This window comes from Platalea leucorodia (genome assembly GCF_965183815.1).
Source record: "Platalea leucorodia genome assembly, chromosome: 5".
Classification (NCBI taxonomy): domain Eukaryota; kingdom Metazoa; phylum Chordata; class Aves; order Pelecaniformes; family Threskiornithidae; genus Platalea; species Platalea leucorodia.
Window position 1 is genome coordinate 45,046,087 of NC_138827.1, and position 24,636 is coordinate 45,070,722.

The window sequence follows — 24,636 nt, forward strand, 5'->3', positions numbered from 1 at the left end:
CTGCACTCAAATGTGAATAGTTTTGCATTTAAAGGTCTAAGCAAGATTGTCATGTTTTCTCAAATTATTACAAGATATTTAAAGGTTTTTTTTGATTGTGGCTGCTGCAAAAGCCAGTCAAATTTTCAGCTTGGAATGAAAGGTTTTCTAAGTGAGAAGAAAGGCACTACTAGCAAGGAATAAGGAAAAAAGTGGTATTGTAATAACATTTATCTGCACATCAACTTCCAGTAAAATCAGCAATAGATGAAAATTCAATTTATAATATATCCTACACCTTTTGTGATTAGCACCTGCATGAAGGAGACCTCAAGGGTATCACTGAAATTCACTCAGTGTGATCATCAAAAGACAATTCTGATGCGAGGGAAAGGTGAAAGTACGGGTCTGGAAAGATACTGAAAATTCCTTCAACTCTATTACTTGCAGCAATTTGTACTGAATTTTAGCATATTTTAAAAGTTTCAATCCCTTAAATCAAATCCAAAGCCACAGGAAGACTTACTGTTCATTACAAGCATAGCACAGCACTGTACAACTACAATTACATAGGGGTCACCTCCTGTAAAGTCTGTGTAGATAAGCAACACCAAGCCTTTTCTAAGAGCTAATACAGCTGGAAGAAATCCCCCCCTCAATTAAAACTGATCATTTTTAAGACATGACAAGAGCTGTTAAGATACTTGGATCATTTTATTAAAGTTTCTTAGGTAATAACCAGAAAGTCAGTTCTAAAGACATCAAGGAAATTGAAAAGTCAACTGAAACCAGCTCCAGCCATGTCAGAGTTGATGAGCGATGCACAGTGGCCATGAAAACATGACATGTCATATCGTAACATGTAGTGCTCTATCAAACCCCTTTTCCTAGTTTGCCTTTCTTCCCTACTTCTTTTCTATAGAAAAAATAGTATTTCTCCGAATATAATTATGTAGTTATACAGAAATAATAATTTTCCTCTGAATGATAATACAGATTTTGTATATAAAAGTAAGAATTTTCTGTTATTTTTATCTTTATTTCATTTTCAGGTGATTTTTAATGCAAAATAAATTCTGGTGTTTGGAAAAGGCTGAAGTCCTAGTGAACATTTAATACTTCTCCCTATGACTGCCAAAAAAAACCCCCCAAAAACCAAAAAACCCAAAAAAACCAAAACCCCCCAAAAAACAGAAAAGAAGCTTCTATGTTAAAAAAAGAAAAGAAGCTATGTATCTGCACATAGCATACAGGTTTAATAAAATATCCGCGAGTTGAGACTTAAATACAAGCAGGTGAATTAAAGAGGCTGTGTGAATAGCATTCTGCTTTGACCTCATTTATAGCTGCCCAACTGGTTTACTTGGTAAAATCTGTGAAACAAATGATCATGGCTTGGTTCCCTAATGCCTGACAGTGGAAACGGTCAATGTCTCAAATCAGGAAAACATACCTGTTCTTGGAGTACATAATATATACATGACCTCTTTAAAATTCATGCTAGCTTTACACAGCTAATTATCAAATTCTATTAAATGAAATGGTTATTTTAGCTTTACCTTGGTGTTCTCTTGCCTGATTGCACACTCTCATTGTCCCCTGTATTCAGCGACGCCAATGAAAGACTAGATACTGAAAAAACACGATAAAGCTGTGAACCTGGATAAAAACAAAGTTAAGGCTTATAAACCTATGCAAGCAGTAGAGTCTGTTCATTAGACCCAACACCAGCATCAGAAAGTCGGTAAGAGCTTTTACATACGAGACTCTTACACCCATACATGATATACCTGCATGCATATGTGGTGCACTTCATCTGAACACTTGCTGACATCCAGGCATTTGCAGCCACCTGGGATGGTCTCAGACTAAGCACTAATGTGAAACATGGACATGGGAATATTGGCACTATGCAAATCAAAGAATGCGATCAAAGTTAATAAGTCCTCATGAAAGAGGCTTAAGAGACTTAATTTAAAGCTTGGGATGGATTCTTGGAAGGTATAAACGGAATACTTTAAATTACACTGGAAGATGGAGGGAAGCAGCTGGAGAAGATGCAGCAGAATAACAAGGCTATACAATGCTGTTACAAAAACGATCACTGAGCAGTCTGGTTACTTTTTTCTAATTGTAAATTGGCAATATTTCTTTCAATCATTACTGCAGTTATGTGATATCTAAAAGAATGCTAAATTGTTCCACATGATTAGTGTTGCTATGTTCATAACTATACATGCAGTAGGTAAGTAAGCGAAATAGAAAACAACATGAAATTAACAGTAACTTTTTCATTTTGTCTGTAATGAGCGGGAGTTTAAGTACTCTTGCCTGATAATCACCATTTTATTTATCGATCTCTTATCTCCCAACTTTTATTCATTCTTAGCTCTACAGGTGCAAAAAGAGATTAGTGAAGAATACATGGGTGTGTATGAAACTTGCAATGCATGTTGGTGCTTTCACTGAGTTTTCATACAGTTAACCTTTTTGTTTGTTGATATATGCATGCATGCATAGCAGGTAAGTGACATTCACCTTTTAATTTCTATTGGTAAATTTTGCTTTCCAGTTTGGTCACGCGTAGCTTCAATTTGGCACAAGACACTAATAAATGCACGTGCTTGTTAGTACCAAAAAACAAGCTGGTGTTTTAGCATGAACAGACTCTTTTTCCACACGAACATTTGTTACCTGGTGGACCTTTGATTGGTGTCTTAGGTGATTCAATATGATCTCTATGAATAGATTTTGGACGTGGCTTTTTTTGTTTGATTGAGAGGGAACGTGGCTTTATGACAGTATCCATTTCTTCCATAAGCTTTAGTTGTTTCCTTCTCATATATTCCTGCTTAATAAATTCTCGCCGTGCTCGTTCATCCTCCTTCTTCTGACGTTCTTCTTCTGTTTTGCGTCTAAAAAAATTATCAAATAAATTCAGCAGTAGAAACTTCCCAAATTAACAGTTTTAGCTAGCACAGTGAGGACAACACAGGCATCAGATTTTTGGAACTTTAGAGTTCTCAGACATCAGTAACAGGAACTTGCCTTTTTTACAATTGTCAGACACTTTAAACTTTTTGGGATACTGTTACCAGTAAAATCAAACCCATGCTTATTAGCTTGACTGCTGTAACTGAGTGAGCATTGTGCATTTGTGCAGAAAGAAGCCCAAAGTGATACGCTCTCCCTCAGAATATAAAGTGCAGGGCAGGTTAGTGCTCTGAGGAGCTTCACTCAGGCCAGAAGGACTCCTATGTGGAGTCTGAGCTACATATTGATGCCACCCCCTGATTTTACAGGACCAGCTGGCACGTGTCTTCAGCTGGGCTCCTCACCACATCTGGCTCTAGGATTAAATACCTTGGATATTAAGGTGCAATTTTTTGACATGGAAGTTACACTTTTAACTAAACCAGACATTTTTATGTTCACTGTTACTGATAATTTGGATCAGAACATGTAGTCTTACCTTGTCTCTTCCTTCTTATGTTCTAGTTCTGCTTCCAGCTGCTGCTTTCGAAGCAGAGTCTCTCTTTCTCTTCTCAAACGCTTCTCCAATAATGCTGCTCGTTTCATTGCCATATCATTTTCTGCCTTTTGATCATCCTAGCAGCAACAGTATTTGAAGTAAAAGGACCCAAAAATATTAAGATCTCTGAATTCAGCAACTGATTTTGCCAAGTCCCTAGACACTTAAGTCTGTACACTGGGTTGCAATATCCTAACATACTTTTGCAGTATTTGAAATAAGTTGATTTTAAAATATTTTTCTTAAGACTACTAAAAACTTTTCATAAAGGAATTTTTCCTTCCTAAGTCAAATATAAAATTCAACACTGATATGAGAAAACTTGCTAAGTGAAATATTTTAGTTTAGAGTCAGATCCCACACTGCATAAACTTCTGTATTCAGCTTCAGAAGATTCTGCGTGTATGGAGATGAAGGCAATTTATCACAAAAAACAATAACTGTGCAGCATATAGAAGTGACTTCTGCTGATCAAGCCAGGGGTTTTGTTAGAACTGAGGAATGCTTCCAGACAAGCAAGGCGCATCTCAGATACATGATACGAGATTCTGGGGTATTCCAAGATGGAAATTCAAAATCTTGATGGCTTTCAGTGTCTAGACCATTCTCTTACAATGTGCATTATAGTTAAAAGTCTGTCTGAATATAACTCTTTAACAAGACAACAGGGAGTGCTCCCAAATACCAACTTCAAAAGGGAGTCTCAGAAGACTATACTTCCTTAGCCAGCCAAGAGAGGGAAAAAGGCTCTCCAACGTGCAACTCAGAGACATTCAACATTTTAAAAAATGCAGGGTGTTACGTACTTCAAAAACTTTTAGTTAAATTTGGGGGCGGGATGGGGAAGTGAAGATGAGATGTGAGCATGTTTAATTAAGGTCACCAAAGCTTATGCTAAAAATAAATCTACATTCAGCGTGCATCTTCCTCACCAAAAACTCCAAGCACTCTTCCACAACTACAAATGGAAAGGGATACTCTAGCATGCTCAGAACGGCAGTATGGTAGAATCTCACCACTCTTATGATGCCAAATTAATCATCAAGTGCAAAAGACATGATTGCACAGTTAGAGTTGCAGAACCATCTGCTTTGACTTTATGGAAAGTCATCACCGAAATCCATATCTGAATTAAGAAGTTCCCTTTCAAAGGAAGCTTAATAGCAGACATACACATCCACTAGTTCTCTTACCTTAAAAAAGAATCCACAACACACTTTCTGGTCATCCTCAAACTGTTCTCTATCACTCTCACCTTCGTATTTCTCAACAGATACTTCAGTTTTTTCTGGTGGCTTCAAATCTGATAGGGAAACTTCAATTAAGTTAGCTGTTTTGGGAGCTGGTGTTGGTAAAATTGGTTGGCTTAGCTGATCTTCATTTGGGGTGAGGCAGACAGTTTCTGTGATAGGCTGAGATAATACTTCAGAAACATTAGATTCAATAGGCTTGATCTCCTTTTCCTCCAACTTCTGTTCACACTGTTTCACCAATTTTGGTCCTTCTTCTTTTGCTACCTCTTCTACAGGCTTGACTTCCTTCAAAAGATTTCCCCTTAACTGAGGTTCGCCTATATGTTCACCATCATCTCCAAAGCAAACAAATGATCTAGTCTGAATAGGAACCTGACTTGGAGAAAATCTCCTCAAACGGGGAAGACTATCCACTGACCGTGGGGCAGTCAAGGTACGATTTAGAGGTGTTATTTTCAGTTCATTTGGCCTAGGAGTCCTTTGCATTTTAATGTGAAAAGAGGCGTTCTTCCTGTTGGAAGACTGTGGAGATTGATGTGTAGAGCGAGGAGATTCCTGTGAGAAAGGTGCGACAGGAGATGGAGTTCCCATTTGCCTTGATGAAGACTTAAAGTCCCGAATCTGCTTCTGAGGAGAAGGCTGAGGAGGAGAAATAACCCAAGCCTGTTGCTCCCTCATCTGCATCAACATCTCCTGTTGAAGGGATAGACGTTGCATTTCTTGTTGTAGAAAGTGTAGGGAAGAGTTTAGTTTTTCAATAGATTTTGTATATTCTAAGATATCTCCTTCATTAAAATTTTCTTCTGAGGGGCTTGCTAAATTCCATTGCTTTTCGGCATCCATAGGAGTAGCAGGAGATTTTAACCATTTGCTATGAGAATTTTCAGGGTTTTCTTTTATTAATTCTGAAGTCTTACTAGTTTGTTCATCTGATTTTTGAGTTTCTTTTTCTTTCAACCGATGACTGTCAGTGAATACCTTCTCATCTTCAGCTCCTGCTGCTTCTTCTCGGAGAGGTGATACTCCATCACCTTTCTTTTTCACAACATTAAGAAATGCTGTTCTTCCCATTTTCTGCCGCTGCTTCGTGAATGCAGCTTCAACTTTCTTCTTCTGCGCTTCAATGGCTCGCCTCTTTTCCTCTAGCTTCATCCTAAGATGTACCATTTCAGAAGCCAGTAACTGTGTAGTGTCTCTTCCTTGAGGAACAGATGCCTCCTCGGGAATATGAGTCCAAGCAACCACATGAGGGATGTTCAGCTCAGAACCTTCTGGTGTGGTTTTCTGAGAACTGCTTCCACTGCTTCTACTATCTGTGTGATTCAACTTCCTGAATTTCTGCTCTGCAAAGCTAGTCATTTTAACCCCTGAACTTGAAGAAGCACTGCTGCCTGCCTGTGATTTAGTACTTACTGAGCTGGGACAGGGACTTAATTGATCTCTGTGATTGCTGGCTCGCATGTCATAATCCTGGAGAAATTTAGATGGTTCTTCCATGTCAGAGTCCATGCTTACAGTATAATCTCTCAAAGAAGAATCCTCATCCATCGTCTCTGGCATATCTTCTGAAGGGACATGTATTCCGGTATCTACTTCTGTATTGTCAGTCACAGGACTCAGAGCACCTTTTGTGTCTGTAATTATATCAGGGGTAGACTGATTTGGTTTAATGTTTGAATTCAAGATGCTCATTTCCTGATTGTGAAGAAAGAACCCATTTGTAATTTGGTCTGGTTGGATAAGTCTGGGAGATTTTTCAGTGTCATGAATTATCTGCAAAGCCTCTTCAATGCTTGGTGTCTCAATCTGATTGCCAAAATCATCCAGAACTGCCCTGTTTTGTAGAGCTCCATTTGGAAACCTGTAATGGCTGCTCTCATTGGCATTTTTTTGATTTGTGTTAAGAGACTGATTGGCTTTTGTGTCTTTATGAGCTATCATGTCCTTTTCCTCTTCAATATCTTGATTTTCCTCTTCTCCATTTACTGGTTTGAAGGACAGATTTTTTCTAATATGCTTCGGCATGCGGTTGATGTTTAGTGTAAGGCCTTCATTGCTCACAGATCTAGTAATTCCTCTGTTTGGAGTAGATACTGGAATGCTTTTTTCTTTGTCAAAAGAAATGTCAAATGAAACTCCATGTAATGATGACCTAATAGAGATTAGAATAAAGGAAGTAACTGAGCAATTCATGATTAATAATAATGAAATATTCACATTTGGTTTTAAAATTATTTTAAGATTGTAGTATTAAGGGCACTGTTAGGTGCACTGTATTTTCCCTAGCTTCAAGTATACTATGATATAATAATATAAATAAATATATAAATATACATATATATTATATATTTAATAAACATATAAATATAATAAATGATAATGCACAATAAAATAAAATATAACAACATTTTCCTTAGAGATAGCCAATGCTTTTAATTACTTTTGGAATAAATTCTGGGCACTTCAGGAATATAGGAATTGCCATAGTAGATCAGAAGGAAGGTGTGAAAGGACACACAATTTACACTTATTGAATAACCTACCGCTATAACTCTTACCATTTTAACTTTAGTTTACACCCTACAGATCAAGAGTTTATGACTGGTCTAACTGAAAAACAAAACATTCAGCCTGATTGTTCTTACTATCCACAAAATAATACAAGTTCAAATACCACTGAGCTTATTAGCCATGTGACTCTTACCACTTTTAGTTGATTGTGGTTAGTAAATGTGAACATATTTAATACCAATAATTCAAACATCTCAAATATACATCATTTCAATGTAAAAAATAGATTGATTATTTCTGAAGTTTGTTTCCTATTACCAGGTTCTTAATCCTTGACACAGTTTTCTCTTTCTGCTTTTGAAAGTTGCTTACAAGAACTCTTATTACAGGATTCTGAAAATCCAAACTACAGTGGAGCATTTATTACTATTTATGACCAATGCACAATCATTATTCAACCAACTCGTATGGTAAGACTACTTACCTTTTTTCTTTGGGCCATGTCCCTACATACCCATCTACATAAGACATTGATGTGGACCTTCTGATGACTCCTAAGTGAAATTAAAATAGAACCCGAGGTAACTGCTATGAAAAATTATTTTAACATCACCTACTGTTGCTTTAACAACTTAGTTAGCATCACTACTTAGAACACTGCAACGGCAAAAAAGTGTTTTTATATTGAGAATACAAGTAGAGCAACTGAGTCAATTTCATCCTGAACATATATTATACCCCCCATCCCTCAAAGAATTTACTGTTGAGTAAAATATACTACAAATACTACTAAAATATACTACAAACACCTGTTGTAAGCCTTATTCCACATAATCAAAACAGAAATCAAATTAAAAAAATATACACAATATAAGAGGTACAAACACAAACTTCCCACTTGTACATCTTATAAATTACAAAACTCATTCATTAGCCTTTCATGTAAAGCTCTCCCAGTAATTTCTGCATAAAAAATGTTTGAATAAATATAAGCAAGATAGCAATTTACTCAGAAGACGACACCTTGTCTCATTGCCTCTTCCACCTATTTGTAAATTGTTACCTGGAACAGAAGAGTAAGGCTGCTGGGGCGTATGCAGATGGTGAGATGGTGCATAAGTTGGACTTTCCAATCTATAAAGAAAGAGACATTAACTTAGAAGTCATACATCAAAAGCCACGTTACAAAAGGGCAACCAGACTTCATGTCCTGGACCAACACAAAAACAGATTTATTTTTTGTGACAGGGAGGAAAGTGGGGTGTAATTTTCTTCTTGAAATAGTAATTTATTAACTAAAAAGAGAACACTTATTACCTTTAACTGGCCCTAATACAGACAGATACAAAGAGGAAATGGCCTCAAGTTGCACCAGGGGAGGTTTAGATTGAATATTAGGAAAAATTTCTTCACTGAAAGGGTTGTCAAGCATTGGAACAGGCTGCCCAGGGAAGTGGTTGAGTCCCCATCCCTGGAGGTATTTAAAAGACGTGTAGCTGTGGTGTTTAGTGATGTGATTTAGCGGTGGGCTTGGCAGTGCTGGGTTAATGGTTGGACTTGGTGATCTTAAAGGTCTTTTCCAACCTAAACAATTCTATGATTCTATAAAAAGTCAAAAAGGTATTTCTCCTACACAAATGGCCACAGAGCGGTGTTAGTTTTGTTAATATACTTGTCTCCTGATTTATTTAATGTAAAGGTCATTATTAGAAGGTTCTCATTTTTAGGTTTGATCTTAGCAAAAGACCCAAAGACAGATGAACAAAATGAGGCAGTTCCTACTGGCCTCAAAACTGAGTGACTGCAGCTAATACCACATACTTTTCGTGCATCTCTCTTTTCAGTTGCTTAGTCTGAAACTTCTACTTTGTGTCTGGACTGCAATATGCACTAGAAGTGGATATTTTGTGATAGACATGACTTTATAAATACAAAAAATACATTCACTATTAAAAAAGTAATTACAAAGGCTTCCTCTGTTTCTATTTACAACAGATACTTTTTTTTGGTTCATAGAGGTGGTCTGTAATAGGCTAGCTGTGTTAATCCAGAATAGGATTAACATAATTCAGTGTTTTGATCAAGGTGCTTCTTCAGGATCAGAACAAAGGCACATGCACAAAGATGCATGCATTTGTATGTAAAACACTTCTAAAGAAGACAGACTTCAAAAACACGCTGGATTAAATCCTTTCATGTTTTGAATTTTGTTCACTAAATTGAAGAGCACACTCCCAAACTCCCTTTTTTCAATTCGTAATTTTCAAAATATTTGTTTAGTGCTTTTATAGTTTATATGCAGTATGCTGTACAAATGTTTCTAAATAATATTTGTAGGAAGGATATTCATGTCAATTTAAGAAAAGTATTGTTGTTTTACAATCTACAAAAGCATCTTTCATAAGTATATATTAAATTATTCAAAACAGGTTCTCATACATTCCTTATTTTTTGTGTTAATAACACTACACACCAGCTACATGACATATCTGTTTTAAATGGCATTGGAGATTTTTGTGAAAAATTTAAAGTCATAGATATAATGTCTATAAGTTATCTCAAAAGAAAAGCATGCTTTCATCCAGCAGCCTGTGAAAATTTGCTACCACAAAGAAAGTCTATACACTTCCTTTTTCCCTCAAGAAGAGACTGATTTTGGCACCATGACTGTGGTTCCATGGCAACCACAGACGTCGTAACTGCTCACCACCACAGTCCCACTCCCTCCTCTGCACTGGATCTGGATCTCCATCCGATCCTCTGAGTCATTTCAACAAGCTAAGCCAGCAGAAAAACATTCACTTTTTCTGCCTGGGTTAGTTTTTTCTGTCTTTGTGCACTGAAACGACAGTGTCAAACACTCAAGGGGGCCGGAAGGTGCAGTCGGGACAAGGAGGAAGGCCAGGATCCCGACATCCTGCAGTCAGGTCCGTTCTGCCAGGGAACCTGCAGCCTGTGTGTTAGATTCCTACCATCTGAGGTAACTTCTTAGGCCCTGCAATGCAGTGAAGTAACATCACGTTGGATGAAGTTCACTGGTTTATGAGGAAAGATACAGCTCTTTCTATTACTCATGGATTGCACTCATGATAATCCAACACAAAACCATATCCATCACCCATAGAGACACTAAAACAGCGTTGTGATGAGCTAGCAGAATACGCAATCCACCACCCATAAGGCGTTCACAATGATTTTTACTATCTCTCGGGAAACATGAGCATTATTACCAAGCACGTTGGTGGCACTTACAGACTTGATAGTTAAATTTGGAATGGTAATGGCACTAAGAAATGTAAAGGCTTTTCTAAGTGTTTATGAATTGAATTCAGATGCTTATCATAAAACTCCCAATCAGTCCTCTTCAGTTTAGAGGCCAAAACCATCCGCACAGACAAAATGTACACATTTAGAGAAAAGGTAGATTTATTTGGATGAAAAAGATATTATGTTACCGACAGAGTTTGTCAGAGCAGTGATAAATGCATGGTTAATGGCTTCAGCTGTGGGGATTTTTTTTTACAGAGTCAAGGCTACAGATACACTTCTTTTGTGGTGTTGTCCAGTATTCATCTACTAACTTTCTTTACATTTAAAGAAAATCTTCTCCACAGTGATCACTACAGCACAAGAATAAGTGTGGCACAGCACTCTGTGTTTCTTTAGTATAATTTGTTTTTAAGTGTAATTGACATATGATTTACTACCTTCATAGAACTTCTAAAAGATAAGTCACTGAAGTTTTGTTCATGAAGGGCTCTAAAAGGGGGACATCAAGTTGGAAGCCACATAAAAATAGTGATTTTTACTGCAAACCATTCTTTGTTCTGTAGAACCGTCATAGTTACAAAGCCCTTTGTTGGACTGCTTGCAGTGACTCTGCAAGGTGCGAATGGCCTTGGGAGCCCCTGTTCCAAAAGGTATGTTCAAAACTACTGTTTCTTGTTCTCCTGGCCTATACGCTCAGTTTACGCTAAAATAACTTCATTGTCGACAAGGGAAACACTTCAGATGCACACAGGAAAAAGAGATTCGGAATCACTGCATTTAATGAGAGTAAGAAATATTACTCCCTGATTAAATAGATTTCTAAATACTAACCACTGTCCCCCGAACAGGGTTAGCTGGGTTGGTAACCAACAATTTGCTGAATATCCAATTAAAATGCTAATTTTATCCTTCTCCTCTGTATCAGTACAGACACAATCAATAAACCTTTGCCCCCTAATTATAAATATGATGCAATGCTATCCCTCATCCACTATGTTCAGATTGGATCACTGGAAGGCTTTCTTTACCCTGTCAAAAGAAAGATTAAAAAGAAAGCCTAACGTGCAATTTCCGCCTCTTATCAAATGTATGATCAGCTAGAGAACACAAGAGAAACAGGATGTTTTTATATTGCTTCCAAATCTGTAACAATAATACTAAAAATAATGTTTCATATATATTTTAAAAAAATATAAATAATGGAAAACATATTTAATAAAGCAGTTAGCCTTCCATTCTTGACGCTCACAAGAACTGGAAAGTTATTCATAGCATAAATATTTATTTTTACCTATTTGATCTTCATGGTACTTAAGTAACATAATCAGACAAAACTAGAACCATCACTCGGTGGTTTTCTTGCTGTTATCTTAGTTTACTTTCTTTACCATTTTTGGAAAATTTGCTGTGAATTCCAGAAAAATAGCTCTTTCAGAGCAGACTTGGTCAGCAGCCCCACATGAAATTGAACAGGACAAGAAGGCCATGCAACACTTCTCTGATGAACGGTAAGGGCTGTTTTGGGAACTGGTAAGACAACAGTGCACTGTCCAAGTGGCAAACATGAACTGTACAAACATGAACATGTTGCCTGCCATGCAACGGGGCAGTGGGGGAAATAGCTGAACTATGGGATCGGCCACAAAATTCTATAGACTATATTTGATAACTCGATCCTTGAGCATTGCAAAAAGGCAACAAAACTAAATAATAGAAAGGAGAAGATTGTGAAACAGTACTAGTGATTCTCTGACATTACCTGGCTACGAAGTCAGAACCAGATGGGCCATCCACGTAATTTCTTCTGTTAGCATTCAAGCTGTGAGCAGAAGCTGCATCTTTTGCAGGGTCAGCTGCCAGGAAGAACAAAGCTCAAGTTATTATAGTTTAATATTTAGTTAAAATCCATAGTTAAAAAGCTGTCTGAAATAATCTGAAGTAATGATTTCTAAAGATTTAAAGAATTTTCATTGGTTCCATTGTTTAGATTAAACCCCAATTACTTCCTTTCAGCTCTACCTCCTCCAAAGATCCCATATTGGCACTAATTAAGGGAATGGTGAATGACAAAAATGACTAGAAAAGGCAAGGGAAGAAATAATTAATAAAAAAACTGAAAAAGAGCTATAAAATTAAAAGCAAGCAATCTTGTTAGCAAAAATAAATATTCTTCTTCGGGAAGAAATTTTTCTGATAAAATTTTTTTCCCCCAAACCCTTAGACTGACTTTTCAGCTAGAAAATAGTATTTTGGTCATATCCTAAATTAGTTAGCAATATTTAAAAGATTGAAATCAGATTTGTATGTGCTATAAAGCATATAAATGAAAAAAAGGTATAAAAGCCACACAACGAAAATCTCTTCCTAGCTCTTGGAGAGACAATCACAGCACTACTGTATGAATGTTTAAGTTACCCTGACTCTATACTCATTAACAGATCTCAAGATCTACCTCAGAGGTGGATTTTTAAATTTGAGAATTTACTGATCAAAGACTGTGCCTTCGCACCCAGGTACAAAATGAAATTTTACAATTAACTATCTGTCCACTTTCTCCAGATTTATGTTCCTTTCTCTTGGTATCTTCTCCTCAGCAATACAAGCTCTTCAGGCTAAATTCTGGTCTTGGCTCCTTATTATGCTTGTAATCCCTGCATGGGCATAAATGGATTCTAGGCTCGTTTAGGTCAGGAAAATTTGCAAGTGATTATACCACAACAATTTAAATGAGTTTTTGGTAATAGACAACAAAAAACTAATTATGATTTATGAGATGAGATGAAGATTAACACAAGGAAAGAGTACTTTGCTCCTTCTTTAAGGGGGTTGTACACTGCCAAATCCTGTTAACTAAAGTATTCACTGTATTTGTGAACACAATGGCAACCTGTACACATACATATTAAAAACATGCATATTAAAGCTGATCCTTAATATAATTACCTTGGGGATGCATAACAACACGAGGTTGTACAAATGACGGCTTCACAACTTCAAACCACCAGAACAATTCTGCCATGAACACCATGTAGTTGCTCTACAAAAAGAGAAATTCATATTAAAACACAAGCCTGCAAATAAATAGATTAAGCAGCATTCAGGATATGCCTCTGCATTTCATCCAGTTTACAGTCTCTTCTCTACTGATTTCTTGGAAAATGAGATCAGTAAGACTGATCTGTAGCACCAACTATCTAATACACATAACTTGACCAGACTGTAACCCTTTGGGTTGAAATGTTTCATAATAAGCATATGCTCAGGCCTGATGTCTTGCAGGCAGGGCAGAGAGTTACAGGATGGGTGGAAAAAGATGCCTGTCAAACTGATTAGCCATGTCCATAAGAAAGAGTAGTGAAAAGCTCATTGTGTTTTGCAAGGCTAGGCAATAAAATTTTCAGAGCTTTTTAACTTGCAAAACTCTGGTAGCCCTTAGTTTTAGTGCAGGATTTTTGAATCTGATTTAGGCCTTTGTGTCAAGCATGTGCTTTTTGCCACATCTGTGAAGATCTATCCAAATTTGCAAGTCTTTAATGCAAAACAAAAACCAGCAGCAGCGTTTGTTCAATGCACATTAGAACAAGGTTTTAGCTCCAAAGATTTATGCACACTTAACATATTGATATAATCTCCCTGCTGTATTTTCCCATAACACAGCTATGAAACACGTAAGTGTGGGAACCATCAGATTTAATGCAAGGGGGAAAACAGGTGAAAAGGAAGAAACAACTGGTGACATGAACTGCAACAAAAAACTCAATAGAGAGGAAAACCAGGCAGAAGCAGTAACAGCAGTTTCTGCTGCAGGAGTATCTAATGAGGAGTGCAAAAAAGACCAGAAGGTTTGTTGACTGTGGAGGCCAAAGAGTTCGGAGGCCAAATGATCACGGTCCTAAGCTGCTACGTCCATATGGTTCAGTGCTACTTCATATCTAGAAATATCAACTGAATGAGATCAACAAGCATCCGGGCCTGAGCTGACTCAAGCAGGTGCACAGACCTGTGTCACCAGTCTTACGAAGTCTGAAAACGTAAACAATACAAACCTCTACTTAAGCATTAAATGGGGAAACCATAATTAAACAACTTTTTAAAAGTTTGTTTAAAAAAGTCTTTCTGCAATAAAACCCAATGATGTCTAGCTAACAATACTTACAAAAGCAAGTGTCCTTAGTCACTTTTTTCATGTCATTAACACTGAATAATTTCAAATATCCAGTTTATTTTTCCACTTTATGCTATTTTCATTTAACATTTCACACAGCTTAAATAGGAAAATATAAAACAACAAACTTATTGGTTTAATTTTTACAAACTAGCAGCAGCATCAAGAGCACTTGCGACTTATAAACTAATGTTGAAACCCCAAAATATATTTCCATGTGGCCTTTTTTAAAAATAAAGCTTTCTTACTATTTGGTCCTATAAAAGTTTATGTACTTGAGAGAATTAGCATTTTTACAGTAAACTATCAGATGCTATCTCTCTTTTTATTTTTCTCTGAGAATGAAATTAAGTGAAAATAGTCTCTCAGGGAAAGTGGGAATTTATTTAATTATTTGCTTCAGAGAAGCATTTCAAAGGAAAGCAGTGTCTCTTCTGAGTTTTGTGGCAAAGAAATCAGAGCTGATTTAGAAAGAAGCAAACAATTATCTAATTTTGCTTTATTTTTTCCTTTTAAACAAAGATAGGGAAAAATTTATTTATAAATAAAGGATGTTAGCTGAGTACATACTGTTACATGGTATGGGAGAGAATTCTTAAACCTATTCACAATAAAACCCATGGCTCGCCCTGGTTTTCTCTACTTGCTTTGGCTTCTGCCATTGCAAAACTGTTGTGGGAAACAGGATACAGTGCCAGGTGGACCTTTGGTTTGATCAAGGATAGCTGTTATTTTGGGTTTTTTTAGAATGGAGTTGGCTTCTACATTTTCTACATGTCTGAAGATGATCTTCATATAGATTTTGCTATTATAGCTATTAATAGAGCAATCTTTATACACATGAAACATTCTGATTAGCAAAGCATGGGACATTTTTCTAATTTCCAGCCCTTTGTTAGCAATTAGTAATTTTGTTGCCTTAAAAACGCATACCTCAAATCTTGGAGTGCAAGTGAATGTTTGACAAAAATTCTAACCAAAATGTCATTTTATTTCTGAAACAAACCACAAGCATTAGGGGTAAGAAATCTTTTTAAAATAAACGAAAATTTACAACAAAAATGTCTAATAATAAATGAGATAACCTCAATTCTGTATCAGTAAGTTTGAAAATATAATTTTAAATATCTATTTGACACTTTTGATTCACATTTATTTTTCCTGCATATTTCTAATGTAGATAAGCCTTTACTCCAGCAAAGGGACACTCTTAGACTGAAAGCTGCTCATACACTTTAGTATATGGTGAACAGATCAGCCAGATGTTGCCATAGTTATTACATACAAGCTATAAATAGACTAGGAAAAAGCCCACCTCTGCTTGTTCAGCACAACAGAACTGAATGAGGAAAAGTTCATAGCAAAATCTTTTCCATTCAAAGAAAATGTTAAGCATAGCATTTTGGTATCACATACTGATTTCATTAGGAAGCAATATACATAAAGAAAAAAATCAGATATACTTCTCAGACAAAATACGATTTTTAATACTACAATTTCTAAATATCACAATTTCTACAGATTTTGTCTTAATATTTCCCCCCTTGTCTCCCCTCAAACTTTTACATTTTTACCTTGATTTTTTTCCTAGAAAAAACGAATTATAAAATGTTCTAATCATAGCTTTGTCCCCATCTTAAATAATATTGTATATAAGTACTCCAATTTCTTATGTTTATGCTGAAATGCTGCATTTAATAGTGTGACTACTTTATGAAGGACTCGGATATTCCTTCTGAGAATATCTTCTGTGTGAGTCCTGAGCTACTGCAAGACAGCTTGTTTTTCCAAAATCACCAAAGCAGTATTTACTGAAGTAAAAATGAAACTGTTGGCTGCACAGCCTGCTTAGAATTGAGGCTACTTTAGATGTTTGATGGTGAAACATCATGATGGAAAACATATTTTCTCATGAGTTATTTATAGTCCGAAAGGGATGTTAGTAACAATGATCAGAGGGGAAGACTGATGATCAGTAACTTAATTTTTCTGGAAAAACTAACTGTGGGCCTGTAGTAATCCTGCTACCCAGGGCCAGAAAGAATGTAGATATTATTTCCACAGATTTTGCCTTGATTATGCCGACAAAAGTTCTAATAGCTTGTCACATGATTATCATATGCACTTATACACAAAAATATTCAGAAGCATAACAGCATTTTAATAGTAGTAAAAAATAACTAAGCTCTGAGCAGTTCAGACTGGCTCAAAACCACTCAACAGCAGATGGCAGACTTGCAGCTTCATAGATGCTTTTATTCGCTAAACATTCTGATTTAATTTTTTCAATTTGATATTTGCAGACTGTTTATTAGTTGTATGTAGTCAGCTGTACTACTGGCTACATTTTACTTATTGCATCTTCTGATACTGTACAATAAAAATCCTTTTTTTAACAGATTTTGGAAGATCATCTGTTGTGAAAATAAAATATTCCCATATTCTGAGTATAAAATCTAAAGTCATTATGTGCTTCTGTATCAAAAGGGAGATATAAGCTAGCTTGTTTTATAAATTTTTATACAAAAAAGATAATTTATTTTCTTTAATATCTCTATTCCCCTTCCACAATTTAAAAATCATGATTGATTTTTAAATCAAATTAGCTAACAGAAATAGTATGTCCAATCTTGCCACTTAAAAGAAATTAGATCCTTCCAACATTTATAGGTTTTAGATCTGCATATTTATAGAATAACTACTATATGGTCATATATACAAATGATAAAAGTAATTTGTAATCAGGCTTGAATCCACTAAAATTGAATGCAAAAGCAGCCATAGACGCTTTTAGGAATTTTCTCAAAATGAGCATAAAAATACACTGTAAAATTTATATCACAATGCACATTAAAATCTTTGTTCAGTAGGCCAGGAAAGTAAGTTACCTCAAACGCAAATCCATAGATTATATGTTACAAAAGTGCCAACATAAATGCATCAAGACCGAATTGGAGTGTTTCAAACTCTCTAGAGAAGGCCAAACTACATTTCTCTGTATGATCCATGCACTACCAGTTTGTCAGATCTCCTGCCACAGGTTAATAAATGCCACAACAATTCAAGTTGAAAATTCCAGTATGTCTTATTTCAGACCAGAACAAAGTAGTGGGAAAACTCGCTGATTAACATCAGTGAAAGCAAACCATGCTGCTTCCTTTTAAATAATGAGTCAGGAACATTTGGTCCCTCCCGGGAGAGAAATCTTCTCCTAAAGAACTGTTCCCTGGTTGAATCTTCCTTTTCATTCCTGATCCTGAATCCTTTTAAACCAGCCAGATGGGAATCAAATCGCTGGACCGACTCTCACCATACATACCTAACTGCCTCACCAAACAGCCAGCTGCTCTCCCAGGTCCTTAAGGAATCCATAAGCACGCTTACAGGGACTTCAATTGCAAATTCAGGTTTGGGTTAGCAGCCTGATTGGCAGGTTTTTTTCACTGAGATTGGAAGGAAAGCTATACAACACCTGTGGACATCATGTAGCCCTTAATTTCTAGGATTTATCTATGTGACATCTTTGAACACTATTTTTCACATCTCAGAGGACATGGTGCTGATTATAACTTCTGCTTACATTGTTTGCAAAGTCACCATAAACATTACATCAGAAAGTGCAAGTATTCAAAACTGTTCAAGTGCAATAAATATTTTTAGTGTAAAACAGTCTTTTAGATATTATATCGTCCTGTTCAATTCAGCAGTGAAAAATAAAAAAGAAAAAAGGAAGTTCTGGAACCAGCCTCTCGATCTGGCCTACTGGGCCTTTGACAGTGCAAATGTTTGTTCTGTTCGCTCTGGTTAGTAACTAAGCGCAAAAATAAGGTACCTATTCCATGTGCTTAGTTGTGATTCTGCACAGTTTAGAGTCTGGCCCACATTCAGGTCAGAGGAACACCCTTCCCAGACAAGAGACAGCAATCATCTCTCCGATTTGCTTCATTTCACATTCGGAAAGCTTTCATTCTGAATTAATGTGCCTCCTGCATGAGTTTGGGTGAACAGACTCTACAGTCATCAGAAAACAGCAGCCGAAGAGAGGAAGCATCCATGCTGAGGGGCAGCACACAGAAGCCTCCCAAGAACCGAGAGGCTGCAGACACTTGTGGCTCTGTTGAATCCCCAAGAACCCCCACACTCGGAACAGCAGGACTCGGCCAGATCTGTACAAGGCCATCAGCACGTGCTGGTGTCAACAACAGGCTGTATAACCCTAACTGCGCCCACAAGGGCAGTAGCTGTTATACGCAAACAAAGAGTACAGGATTATATGTATATGCACACCTAAAGAGACAAGTGAACCCCTTGAGATACTTTCTGGATACCTTCCCAAAAGCCACTGGTGGGCCAGTATCACCCCCTACTTCTGAGAGGCCACCGGGTCGGCCTCCAACCCAGTAAAAATGACTGAGTGAGTGTGTATGCGTGAACTGTGTGAGCAAATGAATGCATTGTGTGAATATTATTCATAATGGATTCATTCTATTAATAATAGCAGTTGAATTAATAAAAGGTGTTCTAATATTGGTTGTGATCTGTGTCTCACCCTGATTCGATCCTCTGTCAATGAAAAGAGAATGTACAACAATACATGTAGATTAAATGAGTAGCACAAGTTTAGGATCACTATCGAAAAAAAAAAAAAAAAAAAAACCCAACCAAAAAACCACAACACATTTTTGAAGGCTCAGATAAAGGAACACTTGCAAAAGACAACAATTAACTGTGTGTCAATTGATTCAGTGCCAAGTTCTTATGTGAGCTCTCAAATCATGGCAAACATCAAATGATCCAAGCTGTCTGTCAGTACCCTCTTTGACAGTTAACCTCATAAATGACTTGTTCCTAGGTCTGAACCCTATGGTCCTATAGAATAAACTGGCAGAGAATGATCTAAAAATATCAAGAATATAACCAAATACAACCAAAGATGTGTTTTTCCTCTTTTAGAAATACTTTCAACATATATCTCACATGACAAATGGAACATGCATTTTTTTCTCTCTATTCAGGGACGATACATGTCCTGTACATCATCCTTTCAGGAATTATACATTCCATAAGACCTTTATTCAAGTTGCAAATGCTTCATACCGACTATTACATTGCAGTGCTAATCAACTGTTGGGCCAAAGCAATAAAGAAAAATAAATAAAAAAGAAAAGAAAGAAAAAGACAAATAAACAAAAAAACCCTCTTCTGCAGGGTTGTTTCTGCTTCCTGTGATGGCACTCCATGCAAGTTCTTCTATTTCTACAAACTTGTTCTTTGGATAGGCAGAAAATGTGTGTGTCAAGACACAGTAAAACAGCTCTTTCAGTTCTATGTAATTTCCCAGATACAGGTGAAAAACAAGGTATCTAAAACAAAAAAAAAACAAACCATCCTGTCTCAGGATAAAACTGCTTACAGGAGAAGGGAAGAGGGAGGATCAGGGCAAAAAAGCAATCTGCACAACTAAAGAGAGATCCAAGATTTTCTGTTCTTTCCTCTTGTTAAATATGCAGGGAGGATTCAGAAACTATTATGATTATTTTTATGTAATCTTTCTCTACTTGTGTTTGCCTGTCTCAAAGGAAAACAACCAGGAACCAGTATGGTCCCTTGGTGGTGCCTCAAGCATCCATGGAATGTATTCAAATATTTTTTTCTTTAACATCAGTAGCCCTGCCTTAGTAAACATCTTATGAAGAACTTCACAAATGTATTTTTCTTAGAGCAAGAGAAATGGGCAAGTCAGGAGCAACAAAACTTATTTTCTGCTTCATTTGATTGTGACACATTAAAGCTGTCTAGAAATCTAGACAAAGCTTATTTCTCCTCTGTACTAAAACAGAACTAAGCCAACAGTTTCATCTGCTGCGAAATCTGAGAGCCTATATTAAAGACTCTGGATGCTTGTTAAGTGAAGTTTTAAATTAATCTCTGTTTCTGTGCGTTTTGATGTGAAAGCCAAAAGTGGGCACAATCACCTTGGTCAAGTCCTGCACTACATTTCTGTATCATATACCATCTACACCCTACCTTGATTTAACCTAACAGTGCAGTGCAGTTTGCCCAGTAAAGAATGTGAGGTATGCACTTTGTGCTTGATCATTTTAAAAGAAAGAGGCTCTGCTCCTTTCCTTCTCAAGGACTAACATGAAGTCAGGATACCTCGTGTAATTTCTAGGACCACACAAGGCACAGCATTGTCATTCCAAAAACTCAGCTGTAGTTTTTTTCTTGAGGCTTTTTCCAGTAATGTATCAGCAGTTCGATTATTTTTATTCTTTCTGTCACCACTATGACTGTAAAAGACTTTTAACCAAAAGCATAGTGCCACCTACTTGTGCATTATGAGTTACCCTGAAAACAAATAGACATTTTTGCTGATTAACACAGACACCTGAAACAAAGACACATGCTTCTATAAATCCTAAAACTTAATACTATATATAGTAGTATACAAAATATAAATTTTGTAGACTGAGATAAAGGTGACTTCTACTAACCAGTTTAATTCAACGTGTAATATTTAAAATATCCATTTACAATACAAGTTTTTTCAAAGTGAAAATAAAACTCTTTGGAGAATATGTACATTTATTAAAGCTTAGTCTAATCAGATGCACTGGAAAACTAAGAAAGAGCTCCTTTAATCGTGGATTTATTTTGAAAGCAAATGAATTCTTAACACTGGAAAAACAGAGTTTATAGCACTAGCCAAAGTTTCTGTGCCAAGTTTTAGAAGAAAAATTGGCAGCTTTTCTCTGTAGCATTTACATCTAAATAAGTATCCACACCACAGCAACTTGTAAAAACATGATCACAAAAGAGCTTTCTCAGTTCTAGAAATACTCTTAAATCTTTGAAAGAACTCTAAACTCCCTCTAAAAACATTGTTCAGAAACAGCAAAACTACTGAGTCTGTAGCATTTCGAAAGTGTAAAGTCTGATGCATCGGGATATTGACAAAATATTTAATATAGTTACTTTTGTAAAATTGAAGCTTCCTAGTGCATACTGGCTTGAGAAATAATTCAAACCATTACTATAAAAATGGTAGTATTAAATTGTCACGAATGAAACCGAAGAAAAATTAATTCCATTTACTCTATGTATCTGTAAGCAGAGAGAAACAATCAAAATGCAGTGGAGTCCTATTCAAGATCACTGAATGTGGTTGTAGGACCATATGTTGGGAAACTACAGACAAGAGAGACTGCAATGCAGCAGACTTTTTACAAGTATGTAGGTAGACCACTGTATCTGAAACTTTAAAACACCAAAAGCTGATTGGAAGCAGTCACTACACAACTTTGCATACGCAAAATAAACCAGCAACAGCTAAGTAGTCTAGACTTAAGTCCTACTGCCCTTACTCACCCTGGCAGCTCATTACTTATTTGAAAAGGATTAGGTTCAACCCTACAGGAGACAACAAAGCTGTATTCAAGCTCTGGCCTCTGTGACTCAGCTTGTGAGATTGCTATAAAGATCATAAAAGCAGTGAAATGACCCAGATATTTAGAAACCAATTACAACCCATCTGCAATGGATATGCTGACTCCATAAAAATAATATTTCATTCCCTAAAGGCAGACCAACAAGAATTTTAAGCAAATGAAGTGTGTTTTATATAGAAGAAAGTCCTAGAGAAACACAAGAATTAAAAAGCAAAGTTACAATTAGGAAAAAATAATTAGATTACTCCTTGTCTTTCCACACAGGCTTAAAAAATGATAGAATAAGCAAAATTTTTTTTTTCTCTTTCCAAAAGAGCAAAATCTTAAAATGACTGAAAACACTTAATTGCTTATTCAAACAACTGTATTTGTTGGAATGTGTTCCTGCTTGTGTTCCGGGCATAAAACCATTAGATTTTTCAATGAAATTAATTCAGAAGTTTACACTTTTACAAAAGTGAAAAAGCTTTAAAGTTAAAAACCATAAAATTATTGGGTACACAGAAATGAGTAAGAAGGGTGAGAAATAATTCCATAAACAACTGTTCAATATTTTCTCCTTTTGTTAAAGCCTTAATAAATTTAAACTAATGCAGATCACTATTAGATTTTAACAGAAATATCATGGATTACATGCTTTAACTAAAAACTAATTAATAAGAAGATAAAGTGTGAAATAGTTTTGCACAAAATCAAAGTTTTTATAAATACTTTCACAAGTGGTTTTTTAAAAATACTTCAAAATTACTAGAACAACATAACTGCCAAAAGAAGGTGGTTTTACATGCTGCTGAAATTTGTGTGTTGCATGCTATACCACAAGAGATGCAACATGTTTTTTCATATAGCCGTATAGCAGTAGACAAAAAAAGACTAAACATATCATTAGCAAAACAGTTCTGTGAATGTGGCTTGCATTATTTATTTATTTACCTTTATTGAAGAAGCTGCATAGAGCATATCCTCGAGACTGAAATGGCAACACTGGTTAAGGTATTCCTGACAAAATTCTTGAATCAATTGTAGATTATACAGGCTGTCAGCCAAAGACATTGTCTCTTTCAAACAAATATCTAAAAAGGAAGAATAGAAGCAAAAATTAGATACAGTTACAGATTTGCAAAAAAGTGTTTTTTGCTTTGCTGGATTCTGGTGCATTTTCTGGATAAATTCAGAATTGATTCCGCCCCCCCCCCCCGGAGGCTTTTATTTTTCTATTTCAGAAACATAAGAAATGATGACTCTGTTTTATCCTTGCAGTTTTATATCTTTAGACATTTTTCTAAACATGCATTTTGTTTTTTCACTATTGACAAGTTTATTTTTTTCCACTTTGCTTTTTGTGAAAATGGAAGTTATGCTCTAACTCCTGCTATTTCCATATAATGAAAATCCATATTTAATCACTAATATACATATTGTTCAATTACATTTTCTATATGGCAATGGCAGTAGGAAATGTATGCTTTTTCACAAAGTTTTCCATACATACTAGTTCTTTGCCTTTGCATAGGGACCTGAGAGTATATTTTAATGCTATTAACCCTGTATCTTCCCCAAAACCAATGTGTTTTTGTGAATTTAGATGTTTGATATGAGATTTTACAAGGATCTGAAGCCTCTGATATATGAATTATCACTCTCTGTTCGAAAATGCTATTGAAAGACAAAGACGTGGTAGCAGTGAACAGACTAGTATTCTCTGAATACTATTTATGCCCATTTAACTTCCTGTTCTCTTTTTATGATTGCTTCTTGGAAAATTAAATACCAATAATTTCCTAGAAAAAAGGCAGTCCTTGTAAAACGAAGATTTGAATTGAAGAAAATTAAATATACATAATATATAGAGCATAAATCAGATTTTATTCCTAAAGCAACAGTGTATGACAGAGCTCCACATAAGTTTTAAATTGTTGAGGATAAAAGGTTTCTTTGGCCAAGGAATCTACTTTGATGCTAGCAGGATAACGATTCCCATCTTGAGGAAATCAGACCTATTCCATCATCCCAACCCCACTGATGATGATCAATGGAAAAAAATGTTTGACTAAACTGACTGAAATGGGATTAAATTTAGTAATGCAAAACATGAAGTCATGCATTTGGATCTAATAAAATTCTAATGTGATTCACTGGTTGAAAGGGCTATTGAGTAGGAAGGTATCAGGTATTAGCCAATATAAAGATGTTTATGAGCTTTTAGGATCATGCAGCTATGAAGATAAGCAAACATGATGCTAAAATGTATCAGAAAATTTATTTCCATAGTGACAGAGAAGCACTGTACAAAGCAGTAATGAGATGCCAGCCTGGATTTCTGTGTACAGTTACGACCGTCCACATTCAAGAAAGATGAACCGAAACTGGACTAGTTGCAGAGGAAGACTATTGAGGATAATAATGAGAATGGAAATCCACTTCAGAATGGGAGACTGAAAAGGCTTGGTTCAGTACCCTGGGCAAAACAAGAGA

General features: G+C 36.0%; 1 protein-coding gene across 4 annotated transcripts in view; it reads right to left on the minus strand.

Annotated features, from left to right (window-relative positions):
* The window catches only part of CAMSAP2 (calmodulin regulated spectrin associated protein family member 2), a 93,667-nt gene that overhangs the window by 7,335 nt on the left and 61,696 nt on the right, over positions 1-24,636 (minus strand). For 2 of the 4 annotated variants that reach the window (XM_082313488.1, XM_082313486.1), the window contains 9 exons: positions 23,095-23,234; positions 13,489-13,582; positions 12,305-12,398; positions 8,339-8,409; positions 7,760-7,829; positions 4,705-6,916; positions 3,452-3,588; positions 2,674-2,894; positions 1,539-1,611 (listed from right to left, as the gene is read on the minus strand). In XM_082313488.1, coding sequence (XP_082169614.1) covers positions 1,539-1,611; positions 2,674-2,894; positions 3,452-3,588; positions 4,705-6,916; positions 7,760-7,829; positions 8,339-8,409; positions 12,305-12,398; positions 13,489-13,582; positions 23,095-23,234 — 3,112 coding nt within the window. Of the gene's footprint in view, positions 1-1,538; positions 1,639-2,673; positions 2,895-3,451; positions 3,589-4,704; positions 6,917-7,759; positions 7,830-8,338; positions 8,410-12,304; positions 12,399-13,488; positions 13,583-23,094; positions 23,235-24,636 lie in introns of all 4 variants that reach the window. The other 2 variants (XM_082313487.1, XM_082313485.1) reach the window with 1 other exon arrangement.